Below are 27,666 nucleotides of genomic sequence, written 5' to 3' on the forward strand. Positions count from 1 at the left end.
TATATATATATATATAGGTTTCCTACGTGGTGCCTAAAATGGAATTTTGGAATGCAATATTTTGAAACAAGTTAATTGTAAATGAATAATAAATTACGTGAATTAATATTATCACAAGTGAAACGATTTACAATATGGAAATCTTGAATTTTCGCGGAACCCCAGTGGTCCTTTCACGGAACACCTTTTAGGAAGCGCTGGTTTGGAGGTTATTAGTCTAAGCTTATCAGTCGAATCATTAGTCTAAGCTTGGGAAACAGATTTCTACAAAATAATCTCGAAACCTACTGTAATACAAGATAAACTCCGAGAATATCGATCGGAACCAATCCAAGTTTCGACTAATATAGCCAAGTCCGATATAGTAGAGCTGGCCGTTAAAGTTTTCAGTATCGCAACTAGTTTCTTTACTTTACATAATAGTGGAAGCGGTCGTGTCTTGCGGGCGTCGCTGAAGAAATTTTAAAACAAAGTTCGCGGTTCTACGACACAATACGTTGTGGAAAGCGGTGGTAACAAAAACTCTTTTGTCGACGGAACGTAGCGCGACGCGGCCTCTTTTAGGCCGAATATTGTAAGTTTTCCTTTAGTGAATTTCTGATGCCCGCTGCCATTAAACGTATTGATATTTTCCTGCTGCCACTACCTTTTTATCACAGAACTGTGAGACGCCATGCACTATGTCATGCACATGCACATGCACACACACGCACACACCGACTCACACACACACTCTTACACTCATTCACTTACATTCAACTTTTTAAATAAATTTTATACTATTTTTCTCATATGTGATTAACTCAATAATATTTTTTTATTCACTATCATTTCTTTTAAAAAATATTTTTCATTTTCACTTGTTATACCTACTTTATATTGTAACTTTCTTTGTAACTGTAAGTATGTGGCCTCGGATCGGTCGGATCGGTCGGTCGGTCGGATCTATGACATGTGCAGGGTGTGCGCCGCCTCCGACGTTTTGATAAAAAAAAATGTTTAGGTGCAATCTGCGGCATCTAGAACTATTTCTCTGTAGTAGAAGTGATTACAAAAATAAGAAAACTAATGATGAACAGAGTTTATGATTCACAACATTTGTCAGGACAACTTAATTAACAAATCAAACTGTAACCAAAATAAGACCCTAGAATGACCCTAGAATCAGAGAATGACCTTGAGTGAAGTCACGCACTTGTGAACGTTGTGTGTAGGGTTAAAGGATCCTTTGACTGTTAACAAACACTCCCCTTTTCCACTCAAGTCACTCTCCCCTCCTATCCCAAGTAACCCATAAAGAATTATAAAACAAGACGGCTTGAACGCCACGAGCACACTGAAGCCGTCCGTACTGCAAGTCGTTGCAACGCGGCGATAACAATATGAACAATGGTAGAAACACGAAATTTTTTTGACAGAATTTTTTACAATACAGGTATGCGGCCGCTCTTACTTGCTATTCATAAGCAAACGTCGTTTGTCAATGTCGCCCATCAATCTGACACTGCGGAGTTGGTAGATTTGACACAATAATTATATCTACCAATCTAATTCTTCGTCTTCGCGGATCGAATGATAAATCTACCCGACTGCCGTTGATGTGCCGCGCCATCCATCTTTATCGGTTACGTTGACGAAGTTTTGCTGTGAAATTATTTTAAAATAGCTGTCACACGAATTCATTATATGCTGGGATGTTCCGTTTTTGAAAAAACTTGGTCTTGAATTGGTAGTGTGGTTATGTTTTTGTGGTATATCTCATTGTTACTTGGTGACATCCTCAGAAAGAACGGTCAGTATCCGCTTGTCTGTCTGTAATTCGCTTTAATTGTGAAGTCAAATCGAGAATTATATTACTCGTAGGTATATAGAAACAATAGTTATACATATTTTTTAAATGTTTGATCAAGCATAACTTTTTGTTGTATTGTCCGATTTTGATGAACGAGTATGCTTGTAAGTTGATCCCATTTTATTTTCATTGGCATTGAACATTAGAAGGAACATTTGAAGGCATTGACACTACACAATCTGAGAGAGGGCATTTGACCTCTGTCTTCGATTTGGAGGGCGTAGGTTCGAATCCCGTCCGGGGCATGCACCTCCAACTTTTCAGTTATGTGCATTTTAAGAAATTGAATAACACGTGTCTCAAACGGTGAAGGAAAACATCGTGAGGAAACCTGCATGCTTGACAATTTTCTCAATTCTCTACGTGTGTGAAGTCTGCCAATCCGCATTGGGCCAGCGTTGTGGAGGCCTGCCTCTCATTCTAAAAGGAGGCTCGTGCTCAACATTGAGCCAAATATGGATTGTTAATGCTGACTACACAATCTGCATTTTTGCAGAATGATCTAAGCTCCAGATTCCTCACCTAAAGGAGTCCCTGAGCCTTCTACTTGAAAAAGTAATACTTCGTACTGAACCAATTAAATAGATTATATTGATAATGATAATGGCAATGTGATAATTAAGTTAAAGTACATATCAAAAAATCCCTTACTAACTATTGTTATATTCAAACTTTGTAATAATTTCCAATCATAATACACAGGAGACTCTTAAAATATCGTTGATACAATTGCTAGATCAAACGTCTAATACTCGTGTATTATTATGATAACATTATATTGTGTTTATTCGTAGTAGAGGAATACAGAAACCTTTTTGGATTACGTTCGTTGTTATTAGAAGCCGCAGTCTAGACAGAGAATATCGTTAACTGTACAAATTCTATCGCATTAGCGAAATTTACCATTTTACAACTGGTCGCTGAGTATTCGTCATAAAAACACGGTTTATTTGGTAAGAAACCATAATATTTACTAGTATTATTTTACTAGTAGGCGACCTGCGGTTTTACCCGCATTGTTCCCATTTCCAAAATATCACCTACCAAACGCCCGCGACTTCGTCCGCGTGAAAATCGATGTGCACTTACAACCCCTATTTCACACCCTTCTATTTATATTTTTGCAAGTTTTTAAAGTTTATTAAATACTCCACTAATTTTACATCTACAAATGTACCTTGAAAACTAAAGTATAGAAGAATTTTTCTTTGTTAAGTTTAGTTGTGTAAATAATGATGTAAACCTTAGTATGTGATTTAAATAATTTATTAAAGTACAAAAGGTACTATATCTGCTAAAATATAGAAGATAGATTTTTGCTGTCGCGACATTTTTTGTAAAAAATGATGTGTTCGGCAAAGTTGTTATTACATTAAAAAATAAACTAACATCAATAGTTTCAAAAGGTCTAGTTTAAATTTGCAAAAGATCTGCTGGAATGATGTTCTTGACAGACAACAAAAATCTATACCAGCAATCTGTACAATATTTTTTGTTGAGTTCGCAGATAAACAGTGAGATAACATTGTCTCGGCTCTGAGTAATGGAGCGAGATAGGCTCGAGGTATGTAAAGACAGCGGATGGGGTGCTGTTTACAGACAGAAACTTGAATGCGAGACAGTCTACAACAATCGAACAATCGCTCCGAGAATATCGCGATTGTTATGCCGCGTCAAAGGCGGTAGACAAAGATGAATTGCTTTCCCGATTGATACACAATTGCGTACTTTAGAGCTAGTGATACGATCAAAGATGCTTTACACAAGCCATTAGGCGTTATCAATGACTAGTAGACGCCGCGTGGTTCCCGTTTCCATATGAATACGGGGATAAAATAGCCTATAGCCTTCCTCGATAAATGGGCTATCTAACACTAAAAGAATTTTTCAAATCGGACTAGTACTTCCTGAGATTAACGCGTTCAAACAAACAAACTCTTTAGTTGAGTACAGACAGAAACGTGAATGCGACAGTCTACAACAATCGAACAATCGCTCCGAGAATATCGCGATTGTTATACCGCGTCAAAGGCGGTAGACAAAGATGAATTGCTTTCCCGATTGATACACAATTGCGTACCTTAGAGCTACTGATACGATCAAAGATGCTTTACACAAGCCATTAGGCGTTATCAATGACTAGTAGACGCAGCGTGGTTCCCGTTTCCATATGAATACGGGGATAAAATATAGCCTATAGCCTTCCTCGATAAATGGGCTATCTAACAATAAAAGAATTTTTCAAATCGGACTAGTACTTCCTGAGATTAACGCGTTCAAACACACAAACAACCTCTTTAGGTGCCTACAGACAGACACTTGAATACAGTCTACAACAATCGAACAATCGCTCCGAGAATATCGCGATTGTTATACCGCGTCAAAGGCGGTAGACAAAGATGAATTGCTTTCCCGATTGATACACAATTGCGTGTCTTAGTGCTACTGATACGATCAAAGATGCTTTACACAAGCCATTAGGCGTTATCAATGACTAGTAGACGCCGCGCGGTTTCACCCGCGTGGTTTCCGTTTCCGTATGAATACGGGGATAAAATAGCCTATAGTCTTTCTCGATAAATGGGTTATCTAACACTAAAACAATTTTTCAAATCGGACTAGTACTTCCTGAGATTAACGCGTTCAAACAAAGAAACTCTGTAGGTGCCTACAGACAGAAGCTTGAATGCGAGACAGTCTACAACAATCGAACAATCGCTCCGAGAATATCGCGATTGTTATACCGCGTCAAAGGCGGTAGACAAAGATGAATTGCTTTCCCGATTGATACACAATTGCGTGTCTTAGTGCTACTGATTGCTACTGAGCCATTAGGCGTTATCGATGATGTAATGCGTTATGGCTAAAGATATGTTGAATACAAGTTTCTGTGAACAGCTGATACGATTTCTGTTGCTACAGTAACTGATATTCTTACTAAATACACTTATATATAGTAGCCTTGATAGCCCAGTGGATATGACCTGTGCCTCCGATTCCAGAGGGTGTGGGTTCGAATGCATGCACCTCCAACTTTTCAGTTGTGTGCATTTATAAGAAACTAGCTGACGCCGCGCGGTTTCACCCGCGTGGTTCCCGTTAACGTAGGAATACGGGGATAATATAGCCTATAGCCTTCCTCGATCAATGGGCTATCTAACACTGAAAGAGATTACCGCGTTCAATCAAACAAACAAACTATTCATCTTTATAATATTAGTATAGATTAAATATCACGTGTCCCAAACGGTGAAGAAAAAACATCGTGAGGAAACCTGCATACCAGAGAATTTTCTTAATTCTCTGCGTGTGTCTGCCAATCCGCATTGGGCCATAGACGTTATAATTTTGATATAGACAAAATTTTAAGAACATATGGGATATTTTACTAATATATTGTAAATTTTGCATATCTATCAATCTATCGCGTCTATGACTAGGTCCATTTGGAAATGCTATCAATATTTGTCGTAAAATCTATCCGGATTTAAATGTCGCCTAACTAATTATTATATTTGTTCGGTATAAAAACTTTATATAAACAAAAAACTTCATATAAATGTCGTTTTACATGATTAATGAGATAGAAAACCCATTAAACCTGTCAACGAGCATATTATCAGTTGCTTTTTATACCGAGTCTCCGGTTTGCTTCACAAAATTGATAATATCCATATAGATTAAGATTAGACGTACTGGTTTATGAGTATGCTTGATTTTATTTCAATCTTATGTGCGCAATTCAGATGGCAAATAAAAAATATCTATCGGGAGTGATTTACAAAATTTTACTAAAATAATATAATAGTTAAAAAAAATTAAAAAACACGATTTTAGCACGCACTAAAAATTACAAATGTACCTCTCATTTGATACCAATATAATGGGGGTGCATTTTAAATAGCCTATCCGCTATCTAGGAAGTTCGCCATATTGGATTTAAGTCACGTGACAATTTTTTTCGTATCCCTTTACAGCAAACCCTTTCATTTGATATCCATATTATGGGGGTGGATTTCAAACAGCCATCCTGGGGATATTGGATTTGTAATGACGTTTCTTAACTAGTAATTTTTTGTCATCAGAACTCAGAGCGTGTGCAAAATTTCATCCTAATCGAAGACCGAAAACTAGGTCAAATTATGATTTCAAGATTTTCTTACACACATAGTTACAAGTGAAGCTAATTTAAGCGTGTTAAAAATACAACCGACTTCAAAATCAATCAAAAATGTTTCTACTAAACTAAAAAGCGAAAAATAAGATCGGATATTTTTATAATACCAACACAAGTAACATACGTCAAAGTTAGTAAATTGACTGGCTGTTCGTTATCTTATCACCGTGATCATGACGGCCCTGTAATGGTTATTCAAATAGATTGAAAATTATGAAATGGAATGAAATAATTTTTTACACTTTTATTTACTAATTTTTTAAATCATTGGTATGTAGCATAAATATTTAAGTAGGGTCGGTGAATGAATAGCAAAATCGGTGGGCGATTGTCCGTGGCGTAATGCCAGGGCTACCAAATATTTGAGTAATTAGGGTTTTTTTTTATATGGCCAATATTCCCATTCCCCTCCAACTAGTCGGGAAAAACTGTATTAGGAGTGGGTACGACAACAGACCAACGGGGCGGGGATCGTTGTTTGAGTTTACTTCGTCCCCCTCTAAAAAGACAGACAATTTGTTGGTGAATTTGGGTGCAATACGAGTACAAGTCCATAGGTATTTGGTCTGAGTACAAATTTTAAGAACTTATAAAAATAAGTCGGGTTTTCCTTCCTGATGCTATAACTCCAGAACGCACGAACCGATTTCCACGGTTTTGCATTCGTTGGAAAGGTCTCGTGCTCCGTGAGGTTTATAGCAAAGAAATTTCAGAAACAGGTAGGGGTAGGATAGGGTTAGGGTAGTTGAAAGTTTACATCGAGTTTCACGTGGACGAAGTCGCGGGAAGTCCGCTAGTCAGCTTATGTAAATACGTTTTCACATGAATCAGCGCCACACAATGCAGATTATAGCTATACGATCGCATCCAACCGTGCATGACGTATGGACATGTAAAGATGCGAAAAAGCCTAGATATTGCTGGCTGGATATCCGCGGTGGCGCGCTGCCAAACCAGCGGAATATCCTCTACGGAAAGCCTTATCGGGTATCACTTCACTTACGACCGAATGGAGGGTAATATTTGCCAACAGTCGGCAATATCACCCAACTAGTCTATTGTTGGGATGTGATATACGAGTACGTGCTAGCGTACGTTGAATGTTCATTGTAGGAAGTTGCGTGTGTATTTTATTGCACTTTTTAGAATTGAATATTTGCCATATGTTTTTTTTAATATTGAGGGCGCCACTGTTGCCCTGTCAATACACAGTTAAACGAGCTCCGCATTTTTATGTAAATTAATATATAAATCATTATTAAATCTTTCTTAAAGGGGCTTAGAAATGTTGTGAATGTGAAAATTCAGTGAAGTGAAATAAAAAACTCGGTATAAAAGTGTGCTAAAAAGGTCTGAGCGTGTAAAAAATATTACTAAGTGTTAAACATACAACTAATTTATTTACATGCTTTTAGTTTATTGTAGTCTGTCATTTTTTAATTTGCACTGTATATTTTGACATTCATTCATTTTTAACAACTGTATTTTTGACATGATATTAATTAGTGTATGCTGTGATAACCTATAATTAGCTGGGCAATAACTATATCTATATATAATTTATTAACATGTAAAATTGTATTAGCTTTTGGTTGTCCTAAGATAAATAAATATTCTTCAGTTCCCCTCCAATCAGTAGGAAAGGCGGCGTTATAGTCTGGCAAGTTCGTTGGTTACTCTCCCATTATAAGCGGGCGACGGGGGGAAAGACTGCGCGGATGTGAAAATGTGCGTGCGAGGAAGTGAGGTGCATCAGTCCTGGGTTTTTCATTCATCGCTACACGCCGTCCTGCCCGGGCGGACCATTGGGAGTGTTACGAACGAAGTTGCCAAGCTTTAAGAGTGGTTATTATAATAGTCCAGGGGGCGTGGATCAAACCTATGACCTCTAATTAAATCCTCTAACGTGAAGCTATTGATGCTCAAAATGCTATGTAAGGGATTAAAATGTAATATTAACGGAACTTCACATCTTAAGATAGGCGTTCGCATCGTATATATCGGACGGATCACATTAAAGGGATTTTTAATTTTACGGCAGATTGGTGCGACTGTTACTGTGCGGATCATTGGACGCACTTGTGTGAATTTCTATACAAAGAATACCGTTCCGTTTCCGTTTGATGCGATGCGTCCGACACTTACGATACGGATATGTGGACACCTACACTTGCCCCAACATTCTGTAAAGTTACAGCGCTGTGACATCGTTCGTTGCCATTAACATCGTTGTTAATGACAATTTAATTTTGGCATCTTACACACATAAATTTCAAATTCGAAAAAAAGTGTCATAGGCGAGAAATTCGTCGACGAGTGTAAAATAGCGGAATTGCACCCATTTAGTGTTGCTTTATGTAACCTATACCATAATTTTGTTGTATAGAAAACAAAGTCAAACTAACATTAAACTCTACCAGGGTTTCTTTTTTAATATCACCATTTCACAATATTGTTTAGAGCTGCGAGAATGTACGTAGTCATATTCAATCCCTAGTAAAGCTATTTTATCGTTTTCCTTGAACTTATTTAGAGTCAATAAATTATGGTGGTGGCAGTACTTTTTCGGAAGAGCTTTTCACAAATAGCTGGTTTTTATATTACCTACTTAAAATACACAATTTTTTATTTGGACGTGAAGTATTTTGTGCTTATTTGAGCATAACGTAACTCGTTATGTTCTGATCATAACGAGTATCGCACTCTTTCAAACGACTGACCATCATGATTCAATGAGTAAAATATTATTTTCGCAAATATTTCTGGCAAACTTTTGCTTATTCATTTGCGAACTTCAACAATTTGTCTTTGTACAATAAATTCGTGCTCGTCTGAGCATGGAAATTGACATGAAATGGACCGTCGTAGGAGAAATGGCATTTTAGCGCTGCCCGATGAATCATTTAGCTTTTTGTGTCAATTTTTGGATGTTTAAAATGACTGTGTAAAATTGAGTAAAGACAAAATTCAATGGCAATTAATATCATACCTTTAAACCAAAAGTGTATACAATAGCTTCATAATTGGATAAAGATAAGAAAAAGTAGGTTGTATTGTAGCAATTAAATATTTTCAAAGTTCAGGTATTTTTTATGTTCTACAACGATTTTCATTTATTAGAAAACTAGCGGACGCCGTGGAATTTGTTTTTTTTTTAATTTCCTCGGGAACCATGGATTTTTCCGGTGTGTGTGGTGTTAATTCATGCTACAATATATCTCAATACCAAATTTCAGCTAATTCGGTTCAGTAGTCGAGGCGTTAAATAGGAACAAAGATTCATATCATCAAAATCATCAGTTTTCGAAAATTTCGGGAAATTATGGTTTTTTTTTGGGGTAAATAGTTGCATATGTGTTAATCCAGAGTAAAATCTATTTCCATTCCATATTTCAGCCAAATCTCTTCAGTAGTAGCGCGTTAAAGAGTAACAAACATCCAAACATCCATTCAAACTTTCGGTTTTATAATATTAGTCGGATTTTATAAAATCTTAAAATAACACGGTTCTGAAATCCAACACACAATATCATAATATTGTTAAAAAATTAAACACCATGTTAAAGACACACAAAATACATTCACGGCGAATTTTTCTGATTTAATAATGTTTTCAAAGGAAATTTGGTCATGTCATGCTCACGGCTTGTTAACGGAAACGTCTTTGTAATGTTTTTTAATGAAAATGATGTTATTTTTGCACGGAGGATATGAAAAGTTCAAAAGCTGTAAAACAACACGGTTTACGTGACGCTTTTTCATATAATACTTGTGTTAATGGACGCCGGTGGCCGCTAAATGATGGATATAAAAATAAAATATTTTATATTCTGTGCAAGCAACTTTGGCGGTGTGCCAAAAGCTTTGGAAACATTGTTTTACAAATATGTTTGACGCGTTGTGTTTTGTTTTTTGCGTTGCGGTTATATGAGGCTCTATGTAAAATATTAGTGCAGTTTTACAATGTGTCATTAGCTTTATATGTAACTAGTGGATGCCCTCGACTTCGTCCGCCCTATCGCAAAATCCGTTATTATCTGATACCTATTAACTATAGTCTACCTCTTTAAATATTTTAATTTTGTACGCCAAGCGGTTTACGAGATCTCGTGCTGACTGACCTTTCGCATTTATATATTAAGACTAGGAGTGACCGGGTGATTCACTTGCGTATATAGCTTTTCTCAATTGATTAATTTTTCAATTTTTGACTTGAACCTGTACTTAGTTCCCGAGATTTCCGATTTTCCGCGCGTTCAACCAAACAGCCTCAAGAAATCAGCTTTAGCTTTGAAGCTATTTAAAAAGCCGTGTCCAATTCGGTCCATTTGCTTAGGAATTACAATGCCGTAGGCAGACAGGTTCTTTTTTATTTTATTAATTAAACCAGCCATAAAAAGACCCAGAACATTATTTCAAGGGCAGTTTTGGAAACTAGGAGGGGGTGAAGTTTATTCAACTAATACTCTTCATTGACGTCATTGATTGTTGAGTTTTTATCTCCAATTTTTAAATTTTCCGAAGTCCAATTAATAGGGTTGTGGTATAATACCACTATTCCCACCAGTGTTCCCATTTCCCTCTCAAATTAGTCGCAATAAACTGCGTTCGGAATGAGTATGACCACAACAGAAAAAGCTAAAAGCTTTTAAGTATGACAATAGTCCAACGGGTATCGACTCTACCTTCTCTTCCAATAGAACTCTGAGGTACAGAGGTCCACGCAGACTTTTCGGTCCTCGCAGAGCTCTCAGAGGATTATTTACCTCATGAGCACATATCGTTCAACTATTGAGACTCAACACATGGTGGTGATGTGATACGATCGTCCCCGTCGCTCCTGTTTTTTGTGTCGCTATATTGTCATCTGTACGCGCGTTAACTAAAGCCTTATTTTAATTTATCAGGCATGTGTAATTTGTACCGAACGGCGCGCATGGCGGGCTGCCAGCCGGGACGGGCTAAGCTCCCCTGTTCGATGATAAATATTTGCCGTGCGGGCTACAAAATTACTTCGCCATACAGCGCCCGTGCCGTCTGAAGCTATACGTCATCGCTATCTTGCTTATTATTACACTGCGTCCGAAAAGTGTTGAGCTATGGGCAGTAGGTCGGATGTTTTGGTGCCTTTACTTAATGTGTACTATTTGTGACCTCTTATTGCTGGATGATAAGTATCTGTGATGCTAACTACACAATTACTTCGCTGTACACTGGCTAAGCTCCCTTTTTCGATGATAAATATTTGCCGTGCGGGCTACAAAATTACTTCGCCATACAGCGCCCGTGCCGTCTGAAGCCATACATCATCGCTATCTTGCTTATAATTACATTGCGTCCGAAAAGTGTTGAGCTGGACACTAGGAGTAGGTCAGATGTTTTGGTAAATACCTTACATGGGCTTATTAACCTTTGATGTTTTTATTTTATAATTTATGTGGTTGTGTAATAGGAGGTGTTGGTAGGTCCATTTTTATATGATGAATATCAATTCTAGTTTGTTTGTGGCGCTTTGACGCAATAACCACTCAAGCAATTTAAAAAGCTGCGTTTTTGTAGTCGGTAAAAACACTTTGGCGATTGTAATATTAGTATCGACCACTGTCACATGAAAAAAACAACTTCGAAATTGTATTCGTTGTATTGACTGTTCCAATATAGGTAATGGACCACTCGGAATCAAAATGACATTCAATGTTATTTATTGAGTAATGAGTCATTCTAATGAAGATTGTCAAATCAAATCAAATCAAAAATCATTTATTTCAAGTAGGCTCAGTTTACAAGCACTTTTGCCACGTCAGTTGACTATTTGTAAAGATTCTACCACCGGTTCGGAAGGCAGGTTCTGCTGAGAAGATACCGGCAAGAAACTCAACAGTTGCTCTTTTGAAAAATTCATACAGTATTATAATTTACAATTGAAAACAATTACTGTTTACATTTCTTATAGTTTTACTTCCTGTGTGAAGGTGGAAGCTGATCCAACGGCCTCCAAGCATCTTTATCATTAAGGAACTCATCAATGTTGTAGTACCCTCGACTAAGTAAATGTTTTTTAACACATTGCTTAAAGCTATGCATTGGCAGGTCCATCACAGTCTTGGGGATCTTATTATAGAAGAGTACACCCAAACCTACAATTGTTTTGATTGTATCTAAATGCTTTTACTATTACTTTATCATTAGTAGCCTGTGATTAGTTGGATACATGTAATAAAATCACATTCTTACATAAAATATTTTTGAGAAAACAAGTACGTAGTCTCAAAACAGTTATTATTTTATGTTCATTTTTCTCTTCAAGCATCACTTAAAAACTGATAATATACGAATTTGCATGAGGTTCTCACAGGTAGATTACGTTTAACCTGAAACAATATTCACAAGCTTTGTTACTAGTACAATTGAGATTGGATATAAGAAAAAAAACTCCCTCAAAATATCGTCACAAATCTCTAACTTATGCATACTCTATAGTTTTACACAATTTAATAACTTCTTCTTTTTCGTCTTCTTTTTCTTTCATTCCTGGTTGTTTGTCTGCCTTTTGTCACGAACCACGATGTTTGATGGTACTTCTTTACAAGTTAGCCCTTGACTACAACCTCACCTGATGGTAAGTGATGATACAGTCTAAGATGGAAGCGGGCTAACTTGTTAGGAGGAGGATCAAAATCCCACACCCCTTTCGGTTTCTACACGGCATCGTACCGGAACGCTAAATCGCTTGGCGATACGTCTTTGTCGATAGGGTGGTAACTAGCCACGGCCAAAGCCTCCCACCAGCTAGACCTGGACTAATTAAGAAAATCTTAATCTGCCCAGCCGGGGATCGAACCCAGGACCTCCGTTTTGTAAATCCACCGCGCATACCACTGCGCCAGGCCGTCGAGTATCACTTCAATAGCCAAGTTCACTCCAGTCCTCCTCCTCCTCCATCGTCTTCCATGCAAGCTCTGCAGCCTCTGCATGACCGTCGGCGTCGGTTATACGTTTCGTAAAAAGAGTTTCTCCTTCCTCCTTCTTTAAGTCCAGTGCCTTTTCGCAGTTCTTTGCATTACAGTTTTCTGTGTTGCGAATCAGAATCGGAGTTTTGTGTATTGACCCTTACGCATTGTTGTATAATACGAGTATTTATTCTTAACAAATAATACCGAAGTGAACGAGATCTTGTCATTTGTTTGCTGATAAACAGTCATATGTGTGTTTAATACCCTTTTATTCTCAGACAGACAATGTCTTCTATAAGTGTATCAGTGGAATGTCTTTGAGTTATTTACTTGCCGTTTACATTTGCTCTTTTATATAAGATACAGTATTACAAACGCCCAGTGAACACGACCTCTGCCTCCGATTCTGGAGGGCGTAGGTTTGAATCCGGTTCGGGGCAGGTATGCCAACCAATTTTTCAGTTATGTGCATTTTAAGAAATTAAATATCACGACACTGCTGATTGCTCTACTACAAGCTAAAAATGAAAAAATCTTAAAATTACCCAATAACAACATAGGCCTCACCATGGACTGGACTAAAACACACACAGGACGACTTATTACTTTATAGAGGTGAACGTTTTGATGATATTTGAAAAATACGAGTACGATAATAAAATGTTATTTGTGACAAAAAACATTTTTTTAGTTAATTGAACCCTGCACCTAATATACTAGTAGATTTTGGAAATACTCGCAGAATATTAGACCTACCTATACCTACCTACTACCCGTTATTAAATAAACTATACTAAAGCCATACAATAAAAATGAGGGTATAAATCGCTAGTAATTTCACACCTAATAATAATTATTTTTAACTTGGTCTTAAATTAATGAAAATAAATTTGATTATTAACCCTAAAACAATTAAATATAGTTAATATATTTTGAATAAATAAATATAGTTAATATTTTATATAACAACAATACAAAATTTAAAATAAAAAAGTTATGAAATGACTTGCGCTTTCTACCCTCATTTCTAATTTGTTTGTTAGTAAACAGTACTCCTCAAGAATGGCTTTAGTCTAGTCAGTAAAACAATGAACCAGTTAACAATATATCATATAGCGTTTAACAAACTACCATTACTAACTTAACGTACCGAACAAAAGTTATCGACGTACCCGCATTTGTTTCAAAGGGAAAATGTAATGTAGTAAGCGGAATATAATTTAAATGCGATGACATATGAATCCGCATCTCATTATCTTAAATCTGGTCGGAACACAAGGCCATAAACCCGCCCACGCTTGCCGCCAGGCAGTCTGAAGGCAAACTTCTCTAACGATTCCAATAAGGAAATATGACTGTTGCAAATTTATGGGAAACTCATGCAAAACACGCGCACACATTAGCATCTCCGTTTGAATGTGTTGCTTCTTACATTCTTTCTGTTCCAAATGGTTGTTTTTAATATGATATAATGTTATGTATATATCCGATTTACGACTGTCTACGTTCCATTAAAACGATAAAATGTCGATAATATTTAAATGTTATACATAGTTTAAGAGCATATTACTATAATTTAACTTGAAATATATTTGAGATTAGCTGACGTCGCTCGGTTTCACCCGCGTGGTTCCCATTCCCATAGGAATACGGGGATAAAATATAGCCTAAAGCCTTCCTCGATAAATGGTCTATCTAACACTAAAAGAATTTTTCAAATCGGACCAGTTGTTCCTGAGATTTGTGCGTTCAAACAAACTCTTCGGCTTTATAATATTAGTATAGATAAAGTAAAACTTTATTGTCGCGCTTGTTTGTTATCTTGGTACGGAGATGGTATATGGGTTGGCGAGAAGGTGTTTGTTCAAACCAATGTCGCCATTTATCTCCAAAACTATTCGTTTAGATGCAGTTGATGGAGCAAGTCTGTAACTCACTTGATGTTAAGTGAAATCAACGCCTATAACAGAAGAACATTGTATGGTGCATGCAAACGACGTATGGTATAAGGCTAAATGACAGGCACATGAATACTATTCTAACCGGAAAACAACAATACTGTAGATCCTTCAAGCAGAAATGATCATGGTGATAGTATTCTTTTAAAAACATCTAGGTTTCTTCAAATTTCGAAATCTGTTACAGAAACAATAGTTACAAGTAGGTACACCAGAACAGGTCGCTTTTTACAAGAATCTCAATTGTAATAAATTAATTACGAGGTTTTTTACATTAGGTACTTCAGTATTTAGAAAAAAAAAGTATCAAAGTAATAACTACAAGTAGATATCTGTCACATCGTATTATATCCATCTTACAATTTTAATACATTTTTACCCTTGACCTTTTCAATGATATTTGACTGTCATATTTCATATTTCATTCCATTTCAGTAGATCTTGGGACCATAAATCATGAACGGAATTGAATTTCAAATAAACCTAAACTTGAACTGTCACCAATTTTGTCTCAACATGCTTTACAAGTCGACCAAATTTATATACGGCCTAAAAAGCTGAAAAGGTTTTGAACATGCTCACATATAGATTTATGTAAAGCTATCACAAATATTTAAAACAAGCATTTAAATATTTATCATAGAAAAATAACAATAATCAATTTTGTATTCTATCGCAATTAATCTTGAAATCTCATGATGAAATTGATGATGCTAAAAAATGTAGTCAAATTTGCGCTCGTATGCGCGAAGTAAACCATAAATCAACTATTACCAATATGGATCAAATACTCTCTACTAATTCTACTCATCATAATCATAATCATCATGACAGATTATCAGCCGGTAGACGTTCACCGCAGGACATAGACCTTTTGTATGGAATTCCAAAATTATATAGTACTACAAAATATACTTAATTCTTTCAATGTCTGTGGTTACTAGCTCTTGTACTATTCTCCTATCTGTGATCTCATATATCCGCAATATGTCAACGTTAGTCTTTGTTTATAATAAAATCAATGACATTGAAATTCTATGCAAAAAGTGCAATTCTGTAAATGTAAAATTTACATTTTGATATCTTATCTGATTCAAAATAATATTATGATGGGGATCTTGAGTTTTATTCGGATGTAGGCAGTATTTAAATATAACGGATATTTAAATACAATGGTTATTCAAAATATTTGAAATGGACGTCTCGTATCCGAATAAAAAAGTTAAATATTCACAAAACACGTTACATATACCATGCATACTCGTACATATCTATAACCGCTTTTTTCTTAGACTATTTTGTTTATTTTTAACCGACTTTCAAAAAGAAGTAGTTTCTACGTTCGGCTGCATGTATGTGTGTTTTTTTTATGTATGTCCAGCGATATTTCCGTCATTTGTTGACCGATTTTGAAAATTCTTTTTTTTAGACTAGCGTTGTCATTGTTATTTCATACTAACGTTTGTTATATAGAGATAGTTGTTGTTTGTTTTGAGTGATTGGTTATTGCCGTGTCAATCCGTGCCAATTTGACTACCATTTGTTCATTTATATCTGTAATCGTTCCGTCTGTTTCGGTCACAATTTTAACTTTTATAAAATGACAAGGATGATCATTAGAGGCTCCTGTTAGAGTAGAATTATATTTATTTGTCGTCTCAACACGTGTCGTGTCAATACTACAGAGATTTATCTATCGTGTCGACAGGTGGTGCAAGATGACTAAACGCTTCTATAGTAAATATATGAAAATACTAACGTTTACTATATAGAGATAGTGTTTTGAGAGAGTGTCGGTTATTACCAACATCTACCGTCGCTACACGTCCTGGAGCACATACGGCGATCGTTAGCGATAATACCTCGCTGTAACGCGAAATGTTGCTAATCCTTGCCAATTTCACTACCATTTGTTTGACTTAATGAATGACATCCATACCAGTAACGGCTCCGTTCATTTGGCATTTTCTACCGACTTCAGGGAAGTTAACGATTGACTGTGATATCACGTGATAATCATGCAGTTTGAGATGCTTATGCGCTATTATACCCTATAACTATTACACCCTTCAAGCTGTATCTTAATCTAGTACGATCTATCTAGATAAATTTAAGCTTATTCTTTATCTGCTTACAGATTTAACAAAAAAGCTGGCATGATGATGATGATGATGATGATGGCATTAAGCTATTATATAAAAATGAGTTTGGAACCTTCTTTTAGGAGTAGTATACTACCTCTGTACTAGAAGACTCCGCTCTGCCAAAGCTATTCATAGTGAAATAACAGATTATAAAAGCACAGTACTAAGTAAATTGATAATAATAATTTGCTACTTACTATTAATAAGATGTACTAGCGTTCCCTAATAGTTAGACACTTTAGCTTTAGATAGTTTTACGAAGTCTCAAAACTTTTCTAGTGCCCTACGTATTTAATCTTACAGTTTACGTCCTCCTGCCTTATTCGCAGACAAAAGCAGAGCCTCATTTAACAAATCTCTACCATTCTATTATAATCATAATCTTTGTATAAAGACTTTAAAATACTTCTCATAATTAAAAAAATCATGACCAACACACTACATTCTACTATAACATTTAAGCATAGGACTAACAAACTCAATCTCAGGAATAAATATAAAATCAATATTTGGCGACCACGGACAAAAACCTATGGAAATAAAAACATATTATGTGAGGGTGCTCAGTTACATAACAATCTGACAAACTCCATTAAGGAGTTAAACAACATAAAAGCATTCAAGAAATCGATTAAATCCTACATCCTCACAAACTTGGACAAAATATTGAAAAAACGATGTAATTAATAATTTACTTTAATTAATTTTGTTACAATAATGCATGCTGTCTGCAAAAATGACGATATGTTAACTCTAAGTTTAGTGAACAGTACGTTCTTTTTTGGAGAAATAAAATATCTTTAAACCGAAAACAAAGTTTTTAAGTTGGTTGGCCTTTTTACACCTAACAAACGTATTACAGTGCTATATTCTTCACAGACTAATAAACTTAATACAATATTATGTATTAAATAAATGTGACCGCTTTAAAAACAGGTTTGTAAAACGTTATCCGTAACCTACCTACGTTTACTTAAATATATTTTGACCTAGAACTTGTTCTTTGGTCAATGATACGACCTCTGCGTCTTATCGACTCGCTTAATGTTAATGTTGCATGAGCTGCCACGTTTTATTTTGTTTGGCTTTATGAATTTAGTGGTTAATCGAGGTTCTAGTCAACATTTCAATGTGTATACATAGTATGTATATTTCAAGGTATAAAATAGTTTAGATCAATGTTTCTTGAACTGAATGTGTGTACACCTAAGAAATCAGGAATTTGAAGAATACGCCAGGGAACTACGAAAGTTTTGTTCAATATTAATTATTGAACAAAAATATTATAATAATTGAAGACATGATTGACAGTAAAAAGATTAACGTCCTTTGCATAGTAACACTCTGTTGTCCACAGGTTTATAAATATAGCACGTGCGAGTGACCTAGACGTTTCGCTTGCTTTTGTTTCATGGCATTTGCTTATGGTACTGAGTGCAAAAAATGTTATGATCGTTTAATATTTGGACGTAGTTACGCGTTTATGCATCACTTTGGTTGTTTCGCTAAATTGTTCCAAATACACGTGAAACATTATTGAAACAAAACAATATTTATGAATCGTTTATTTTAAAATGTTTCAGATGGTATCTAACACTTTACTTAATTTACTTTTCTATAAAAGCTTAATTGAAACGTTATGAACCAAAAGTGAGAATAGACGTAACGAAGTATAACTTGAGAACTGTTGGGCTATATAGTAGAACCAATATAGGGTGTAAAAAAATAACAATAGTTATAATTTCGTTCAAGTTTTGGGTTGGACATTTTCGCGTATATTTTGTACCTATTATGATTTCGATATTATATTCAAACGTGCTAGTAACTAGTAATTAGACGATATTATATTATTCATAACGATAGTGCTACTTGACCGAGTCTAATTTTTGGAAAAGAGTCAGGCATGTATAAACGACTAAACGCATGTGTCATGCCTTCAGACTCTACATAAATGTTGTGTGTACACTGTACATGTACACAGCATACAAAATGTAACTAACTACAGGTACCTGTAATGTCACTAAATATACTCCATTTACTCGTATGTACACAATAACCAATATTGTAAGCTCTGTACATAGAACGCTTGCGGTGTCAGGGATCGCCTAAAATTATGACGGCCGCTAACACACTTTAAGTCAATGTGCTTGTTTTGTGAACAACGCTACAGGCATGCTCCCATTGTGTCTTGGTGCCAAATTTAACAAAAAAAGAACTTATTGTGTATGAATTATCGTAATATCCACGTCTCTTGTTTTAGATACACTACACAAGCATATATGTCGTAGAAAACGTAGAGTCATTAATAAAAATGTGGACAGAACCGCTGACCTAACCTAGGCCATCGGCTCTGTCATTTAAACTAGGTACGCTATGCTTAAACTCATTAATCGCTTACACAATAAACTACTCTTAATTATACTATTTTACCCTGGTAGTTGTGGTAGAGGAAGCACATCGAGCAAGTCCCAGGACTTGTGACAAAGGTGTGGTTTAAAGGCGCCTTTTAAAACTATCACCAACCCTGCCCGACATGCTCTCCATGCCCACAGTAAACAATTTAAGATCAATAATTACTTCATCACGAAACATTATCGAACAAAATCAATAACGCGACAAGCAGCATGACGCCCTCAAGCTGCTCAACAAAGAATTGAACCAATTAATAACCCAAGTCACTAATCACTTTCCTTTTCTTAATACCACTACTTAACACTTCACTATTTCACTACTTAACAATCATTAGATTACTAGATAATAAGTCGATTCGAAATAACTAAAGAGTAAACATGATAATTATTAGGTTTGAGGTTATAGATTTTTCAGTTAGCCAAGCTTCCACGGCGACATATATAAAGTATATAACAATACCTATAGGCTATATATGTCACTAATATACTTGATATGCTCGTAAATACACAACAACCAATATTGTATATTGTACATAGATCGTTTGCGGTGTCAGGGATCGTCTAAAATTATGACGGCAGCTAACACACTTTCAGTCAATGTGCTTGTTTTGTGAACAACGCTACAGGCATGCTCATAGTGTGTCCCGGTGCCAAACTATCTGTTACACGCTCCAGTAGGTCGCCTCTACGTGCCTCTACGACGAATGGTCTGCCGTTCCTTTTTATACTGGATACGTTTTGTTAGGACGCGCGGTTTTCTCGCTTTCTTTAAATGTCTCGATTCTGTGAATGAAAAAGTCAATGTAAGTTGATTTGGATAGAACATTGAAAAGGAAAACCAAGGTTATTAATTAACAGTAAATATTTCCGTAGGAAACTTTGTAGATACCTGACATTTCAATTTTATTTATAATAGAGCCCGCGTGAAACTCGATGTAAACTTTTAACTACCCCTACCCTACCCCTACCCTAATATATGGATTCATTTATATATGTATAGATTATGTATCTCGTATTGACGTATGGAAGTGAAGAATATTATACATATATGCAAATGTCTATGGACTGAATCAGTGTTCTCCTTACCCCTTCGATTAAGCGTAAATGTGCTGGACTTAAGACAATAGTCAACTAATGGACGAATTTCATTTGAAAACAAATTATGCAAACAATCAGTGTTGTGGTAACACGTGGCAGGTTTAACTGATGTATACGCTCTTGTCCATAGATGTGGTCTTCACGCAGACTTCACGGAGTTGACGGCTTGCGTGGGCGGCGAGCTGGACCGGCACGAGGGCTCGGCGGTGCATCGCCGGTACTTCTACATCACGCTGCTGAGAGAGCCAGTTGCCAGGTACTTGTTGAGGAAAAACGCTCCCTCGATAACCCGCCCCAGCGCAGGACTGCAACAACATCGCAGTTGCTATTAATTAATAAGCAACAGTAAAAAAAACAAGCCCAGTGGACAGTGGACAGTAACAATTTTAAGAAATTAAATAAACGGTGAAGGAAAACTGCGTGTGTGAAGTCTGTCAATCCGCATTGGGCCAGCGTGGTGGACTATTAGCCTAACCCCTCTCATTCTGAGAAGAGACTCGAGCTCAGCAGTCAGCCGAATATGGGTTGATAATTATGAAAACAAAAGCTGGTTAGGAACAACTTTTATTAAACTGATTATTGATACAATTTGAGGAGTTTACCAAAAATTGTTACTAACCAGATGTTTTTTTTTACTGTTGCTCAATTAATAGTTATACTACGAGTACTTAACAGCCACAATGTCCACCAATTGCGTGGTACATTATTTCGTTCCGACGCTCAGAAATGTTTATAACCTGGTAACCCAGTTAGCTACCAGAATCAAAAATTTTCATAAATAGAAAAGTTGATCGTCTCATCAAGATGAAGCTCACGAAAAATTAACTTGATAGTAATCATTTGTAAAAAGCATTTGCAGTGGTTTATTATAAACAAACTATTCAATACAAAATTATTTTATTATTAATCTTAGCGAGAGGAATATGTACACAATATTAGCATAGACAGAACATGTATCAAAGCGAGTATTCGATTACGGTTGACGATTATTCCCTGTGGTCGCTTTATGTGGCGCTCGTCACCGATAACTTGAGCTTCTATTCCGGTAGTAGCAAGATCAGTAGCATTATTTCTTTAATAATGATAGGACAGTACAAGCACAGTAGATATAACAAGGTACAAGTTTGGTATTCGTCCGTATCTCTCTCTTTCTATCTTTAGTGTAGTGTAGTTTTAGACAGAAAAAGAGACAAATTCTAGATTCAATCTGTCGATAACACAAAAACAGCGTACATGCATTTTTTGATGCAAAATGAGGTTTATAATAATTCAATCATCATCATCATCATCGTTATCATTATCAACGCATATTTGGCTCACTGCTGAGCTCGAGTCTACTCTCAGAAGGAGAGGGGTTAGGCCAAAACACCATGCGGATTGGCACACTTCACACACGCAGAGAATTAAGAAAATCACGATGTTTTTCCGTTTGAGACACGTGATATTTAATCGAGAATCGGAGGCAGGGGTCATATCCACTAGGCTATCACGGCTCCCAATAATTCAATAGTCAATATTATTTCTTAATCGCCTTTAAAATTCACGAGTTACCTACTATTCGTCGATCTATATTTGTCGATCTAAGCGTATTATTCTTAATTTACTTGCATTTCTATGTATTCCATTTGATTGAAGATTGTTACTCGTATAGGTATTATAAGTTCTTTCAAAGTAACATATCTAATGGTAGGCGTCCACTGATCCGCATCGTACGTATCAGACGCATCGCATCAAACAGATTTTCAATTTTACAGTAGATAAAATTCGTTCGATGCGATCCGTACGCTATGGATCAGTGGACGCACTTGTATGACTTTCTATATAAATAATACTAAAATCCGTTTGGTGCGATGCGTCCGATGCGTACGATGCGGATCTGTGGACGCTTGCTGTAAAGGTGATACTAAATGGTCGATAGGTACGAGTATGCATGGATGTTTGTGCAACATTTTTGTATATTCGTACTGCATTTACATGCTTGCACTATGATATATTAATAGTTTTAAAAAATTTGTATTCCTATTTCAATTTGTTTTCCTTTTGCACTTGTATTGAGGACTTTTTTTAAAAAAGATTTGCAACTCTGTCGTTTATTAAACGAAAGCCTGTGATAGCTGGACTTCTTCATTTTGTGAAGGCTTATTTTTGTCAACTCATTGATGACTCAATGAGATCCGAGATCAGCCACTGACGATCAAGTAGATCGTCAGTGACTGACAAGAGTGAAACATTTTCGTATTCTTTGTAGCACGCGAAATTTTCGTTAAAAATGGGCACAAAGTTTTTGCTTCATGTGACATTGATTAGTTTCCGGCTTCAAAGCGCGTGTTTGTTTCAGATATTTGTCGGAGTACCGGCACGTGAAGCGAGGCGCCACGTGGAAAGGCTCGCGGCACTGGTGTCAAGGGCGGACGGCCACTGGTAAGGGCAATGTACCAAATCTTATTGAACACGTAGTATATTGAGTACCTATAGCATTTGTGAAGGAAAAAACACAATATGTACTTCATTATATTATTATATTATGTTGTATTTTTTGTTTGTTTTGATGTCTAAAATATCTAATGTCTATACATATTATAAAACGTAGTGCTCCGCTGCGTTTGTCTGTCTGATCGCAATAAACATTTTCATATATATATAATTTGTTACGGTTTTGTGTAAATTTATTTAATATGCGGCATGGCATTTGAAATATGGCGATAATTGTTGGAAGATTGTCGGAAAAACTAAAGTTTTAAAGCTGCCATAGATAACTCATTTTTCCTCCTATAATAAATAGACAAACTTATTTTATATTTGTCACTCATCGCGTTTATATTATTAGTATGGAAAATACATTAGATAGCTGTTTACCCTCTCAAAGCAATACCTTTCTCGAAGCATTTAATAATTCACAGAGGAAATGCTGTATGTCTGTATTAAACGCTTGTTGCACGCTATATCACTGTAAGGGCACGTTCACACTTGACGTCAACAACGCGCTTCGGTAATTGGTCTGTTTTTAAACATGACTATGAAAATTGCTGTCAGTAAAGCGTAGTGTGCATAAGCAATGCAGATACATTAAACAATAATAACGAGCCCCTAGAAAATGTATGTGTGCCCACGAATTTGTTTCGGATTTTGTCATTGTTTTGTATCTTTTAGGCCTCATTCGCACGAGAGTTTTTTTTACGAACATTAATAAAGCGTTCAAATACAATCAAGTATATGCTCACACGACAGCGTTTTTAAAACACGACGTTTTTTTATCGAGCAGTGTTGCATTTTCAATTTTGGACGTTGGAATTGGACCTTCATGGTCCAAATTAAAAATGTTAATAAAAGTGCCAACGGTAGTTATTGTCGTCCTTTAAAAAAACTCTCGTGCGAATGAGAACTTAATTACATCGTGTCGTACATTCACTAACAATTAGAGTGCGCCGAGTTAAACGTGTCACACTAGTGTTTTCACTTGCGGCATTCTACACCCACAGGACACCGAACCCCCCCGGTGACGCCGTAGTGGTTCCGCAGGGAGCTATCGGCACCTACTCAGACAGGAAAAAAAAAACAGGACACCACTTTTTTTTATCTTGTTACTAAAATTCCTAAAATTTAAGAAATTAAATATCACGTGTCTCAATTGGTGAAGGAAAACATCGTGAGGAAACCTGCATACCAGAGAATTATCTTAATTCTCTGCGTGTGTGAAGTCTGCTAATCCGCATTGGGCCAGCGTGGTGGACTATTGGCCTTATCCCTCCGAGGAGACTCGAGCTCAGCAGTGAGCCGAATATGGGTTGATGACGACGACTAAAATTCCTACGTATTTACGTCCACAAATTGGCTAAAATTTAATATTCTATTGATGGAATTTTATGTTTGGTTGTCGTGTTACTTGACGTCAGGTGTAGACGCGCCTTAATACTTAATCGCAGCTTGCCATGTCATGTTCAAGTGATTGAGCAAAACAAATAGGGGTAATTTCAAGTGTTATAAGTAATTCAGTGCTTTTTTCGCGTGTTCTTTTTTTCCCCTTCTCTCCTTGGCTGGGATTCGTGTAACGTAGTGAACAGGCGTCGGAATAGATTATGTTTATAATATTGTTATATCAACTATCCAATGGTAGGGGAGCTCATGATGCTAAGAGTGATTTAGACAAGTTTTTCTCATATTTTACAGAATACTTTTTTTTATTCTTGACTCCAATCTCACCTGATGCTTAGCGATGATGCAATCTAATCTAAGATGGAAGCAGGCTACGACTTGTTAGGTGTAGGATGAAAATCCACATCCATTTCGGTTTCTACACGACATCGTATCGGAACGCTAAATCGCTTGGCGGCACGTCTTTACCGGTAGGGTGGTAACTAGCCACGGCCGAAGCCTCCTCCTCCGTTTTGTAAATACACCGCGCATACCACTGCGCCACGGAGGCCGTCAAAAGACTCCTAAAACGAACAAAATTACCTAATGTGAAAAAAGAAAATTAATGTTCATCTCATTATTTTGTTTTTTATGTTTGTCAATTAAAGTTAGATAAATTTATTAAATCAGCTAAAAAATCCCTAATATAAATATGTAAACGCAATTGATTTATAACGAACGCTGATATCGATGGCAAATGTTTTATTGATCAATTCGTCACTGTCAGTTTTTAGTACTCCAGTATTATTGTGATATTTGAAGATAACGATTCTTGGCTATTCAATTAGTATTCTACGACATTTTGCTTTTACTTAAAATAGATATATAGATGAATGGTTTGTTGCCCACAAATAAAAACAGCCTATTTTAACGGGCAGACCTCGATATATAACAGGGTAATAGGATATAATGACAAAATTCCAAAAATATAATAACTAAATTTCCATAACGAATATAAATACGTAGTATATATAGTACATTTATTTCAGATTCTCTCCCATGTTTTTTTATCAAATAAAAAAGTGAAACACATTACTCGGTTCTTATAGTAGGGGAGCCCGAGATATTAAATTTGTAGTTACTACAGCGTCATTGGAATCGATTAAATGATATAAAGAGAATAAATGGTTATTATACTTTTTTCGCTTTCAGCGGTGCTGAAAAAAACTAGAGAAAAAGAGACTATTTTGTCGGACCTGGGTGACGTTGTCGCATGGGTTCGTCAGCTTTTCGCGGATGATAGTAAAATAAATAAATTATTATATACTAGCTGACGCCGCGCGGTTTTACCCGCGTGGTCCCCTTCCCGTAGGAATACAGGGATAATATATAGCCTATAGCCATCCTCGATAAATGGGCTATCTAACACGGAAAGAATTTTTCAAATCGGACCAGTAGTTCCTGAGATTAGCGCGTTCAATCAAACAAACTCTTCTTTTAAAGCTTTATAATATTAGTATAGATTCATGATGATCTTCCGCAAAGTAACGCCTGCTTCTATCCAATAAATAAAAACACTGTACCAACCAGTAGTATTTTTTTGATCAGGTGTTTTTCTTCGTTTCAATTCCAATTGAGAGAAAGTAATATCGCCAATATCAGCACAAGTAGTCTATTAGCAGTCAATAATACAGCGAGTGGGTTCGTTATAATAAATTACTACGAAAATAGATCTTTTCGCTTTGAAAAAACACGAAGTTTTATCTAAATCTAGATAGAAGTAAATAAACGTCTTAATTAATGCGAAGTTGACATACCTGGCTAAGTTGTTAAAAGTTTTTTTTTGTTTCATTAAGTAGATATTTGCCACCAAATGTTGCAATTAATAAATAACAGGACTCATATGTCTGCTATTTAATGTCTATTTTTGGAAGGTTTCTGCTTTCGGTCTAATAGTAAAGGCGCACAGATCCGCATCGTACGTATCGGACGCATCGATCCTGACGATCCGGATATGTGGGCGCACTTTTATGACTTTCTATACAAAGAATACCTACATTATCAGTTTATTACTTTGTCCATACAGCGGGAGAAGTACCACCGTGTTACACTGGAGAATCTTGGCGAGGAGTGACTCTGGAAGACTTCGCGTCTTGCCCGTGGAACTTGGCGAACAACAGGCAGACTCGCATGCTGGCGGACTTGGCGCTGGTCGGCTGCTACAACGGCACGCTGCGGCACAGGAGCGCTGACTCGGACCGAGTGCTGCTCGCGTCTGCCAAGCGCAACTTGGCTGCCATGGCGTACTTCGGACTCACGGAATTCCAGAAGGTAATAATCTTGTCCGTGGAACTTGGCGAACTACAGACAGAGACTCATGCGCGTGCGTGAGTGCTGCTCGCGTATGCCAAGCGCAACTTGGCTGACATGGCGTACTGAAGGAATTTTAGAAGGTAAGAGATCTGGTCTTGTTTGAACTTGGCAAACAACAAGCAGATTCGGATGCTGGCGGACTTGGCGCTGGCTGGGTGCTACAACGGCACGCTGCGGCACAGGAGCGCCAAGCGCAACTTGGCTGCCATGGCGTACTTCGGACTCACGGAATTCCAGAAAGTAAGAGTTTTTCCGTGGAACTTGGCGAACTACAGGCAGACTCGCATGCTGGCGGACTTGACGCTGACTCGGACCGAATGCTGCTCGCGTCTGCCAAGCGCAACTTGGCTGCCATGGCGTACTTTGGGCTCACGGAATTCCAGAAAGTAAGAAAACAACAGGTGATCTTGGGTATGATTGACAGTAAAATTACAGTTACTGCCGTAGTTTTAAGTGCTGTTAGATATTTGTTTTTTGCCAAATTTCGTGACTTTAGGTCAACGGGAATTACTCGTAAAATTGAACATAACAAGGGGTGAACGTAATAAGTATGTCTCTAAAGCGAAGGCCCTATTTAATATAACGAATTGGACGGTTATGCTCAAAGCTTTGTAAAGAGCTCCGTTTTAATTTCCAGCTAAATCTCTTAATGCAGTTAAGAAAATCTTACTACAACTTCCTTTGCACTTCGACTTTGCACTGATAATAAACTTATTCTCTGTTTGACTGGCACACTAAACTTGTATTAGCCTGCGAGAGCCAGACATACCTAATTTTATAAATTTTTCAGCCATTCTTATCTTAATTCTTCTTAATATATAAATGCGAAAGATCATTCATCACGAAAT

General features: G+C 36.7%; 1 protein-coding gene across 2 annotated transcripts in view; it reads left to right on the forward strand.

Annotated features, from left to right (window-relative positions):
• The window catches only part of LOC112058446 (heparan-sulfate 6-O-sulfotransferase 2), a 200,621-nt gene that overhangs the window by 163,636 nt on the left and 9,319 nt on the right, over positions 1 to 27,666 (forward strand). For both annotated transcript variants that reach the window (XR_008252466.1, XM_052891630.1), the window contains exons 4-6: positions 20,724 to 20,849; positions 22,932 to 23,014; positions 26,532 to 26,776. Coding sequence is in view for 1 of the 2 variants with exons in the window: in XM_052891630.1 (XP_052747590.1) it covers positions 20,724 to 20,849; positions 22,932 to 23,014; positions 26,532 to 26,776 (454 nt within the window). In the remaining variant the exon portion in view is untranslated. The remainder of the gene's footprint in view (positions 1 to 20,723; positions 20,850 to 22,931; positions 23,015 to 26,531; positions 26,777 to 27,666) is intronic.

This window comes from Bicyclus anynana, chromosome 4, assembly GCF_947172395.1.
Source record: "Bicyclus anynana chromosome 4, ilBicAnyn1.1, whole genome shotgun sequence".
Taxonomy (NCBI): Eukaryota; Metazoa; Arthropoda; class Insecta; order Lepidoptera; family Nymphalidae; genus Bicyclus; species Bicyclus anynana.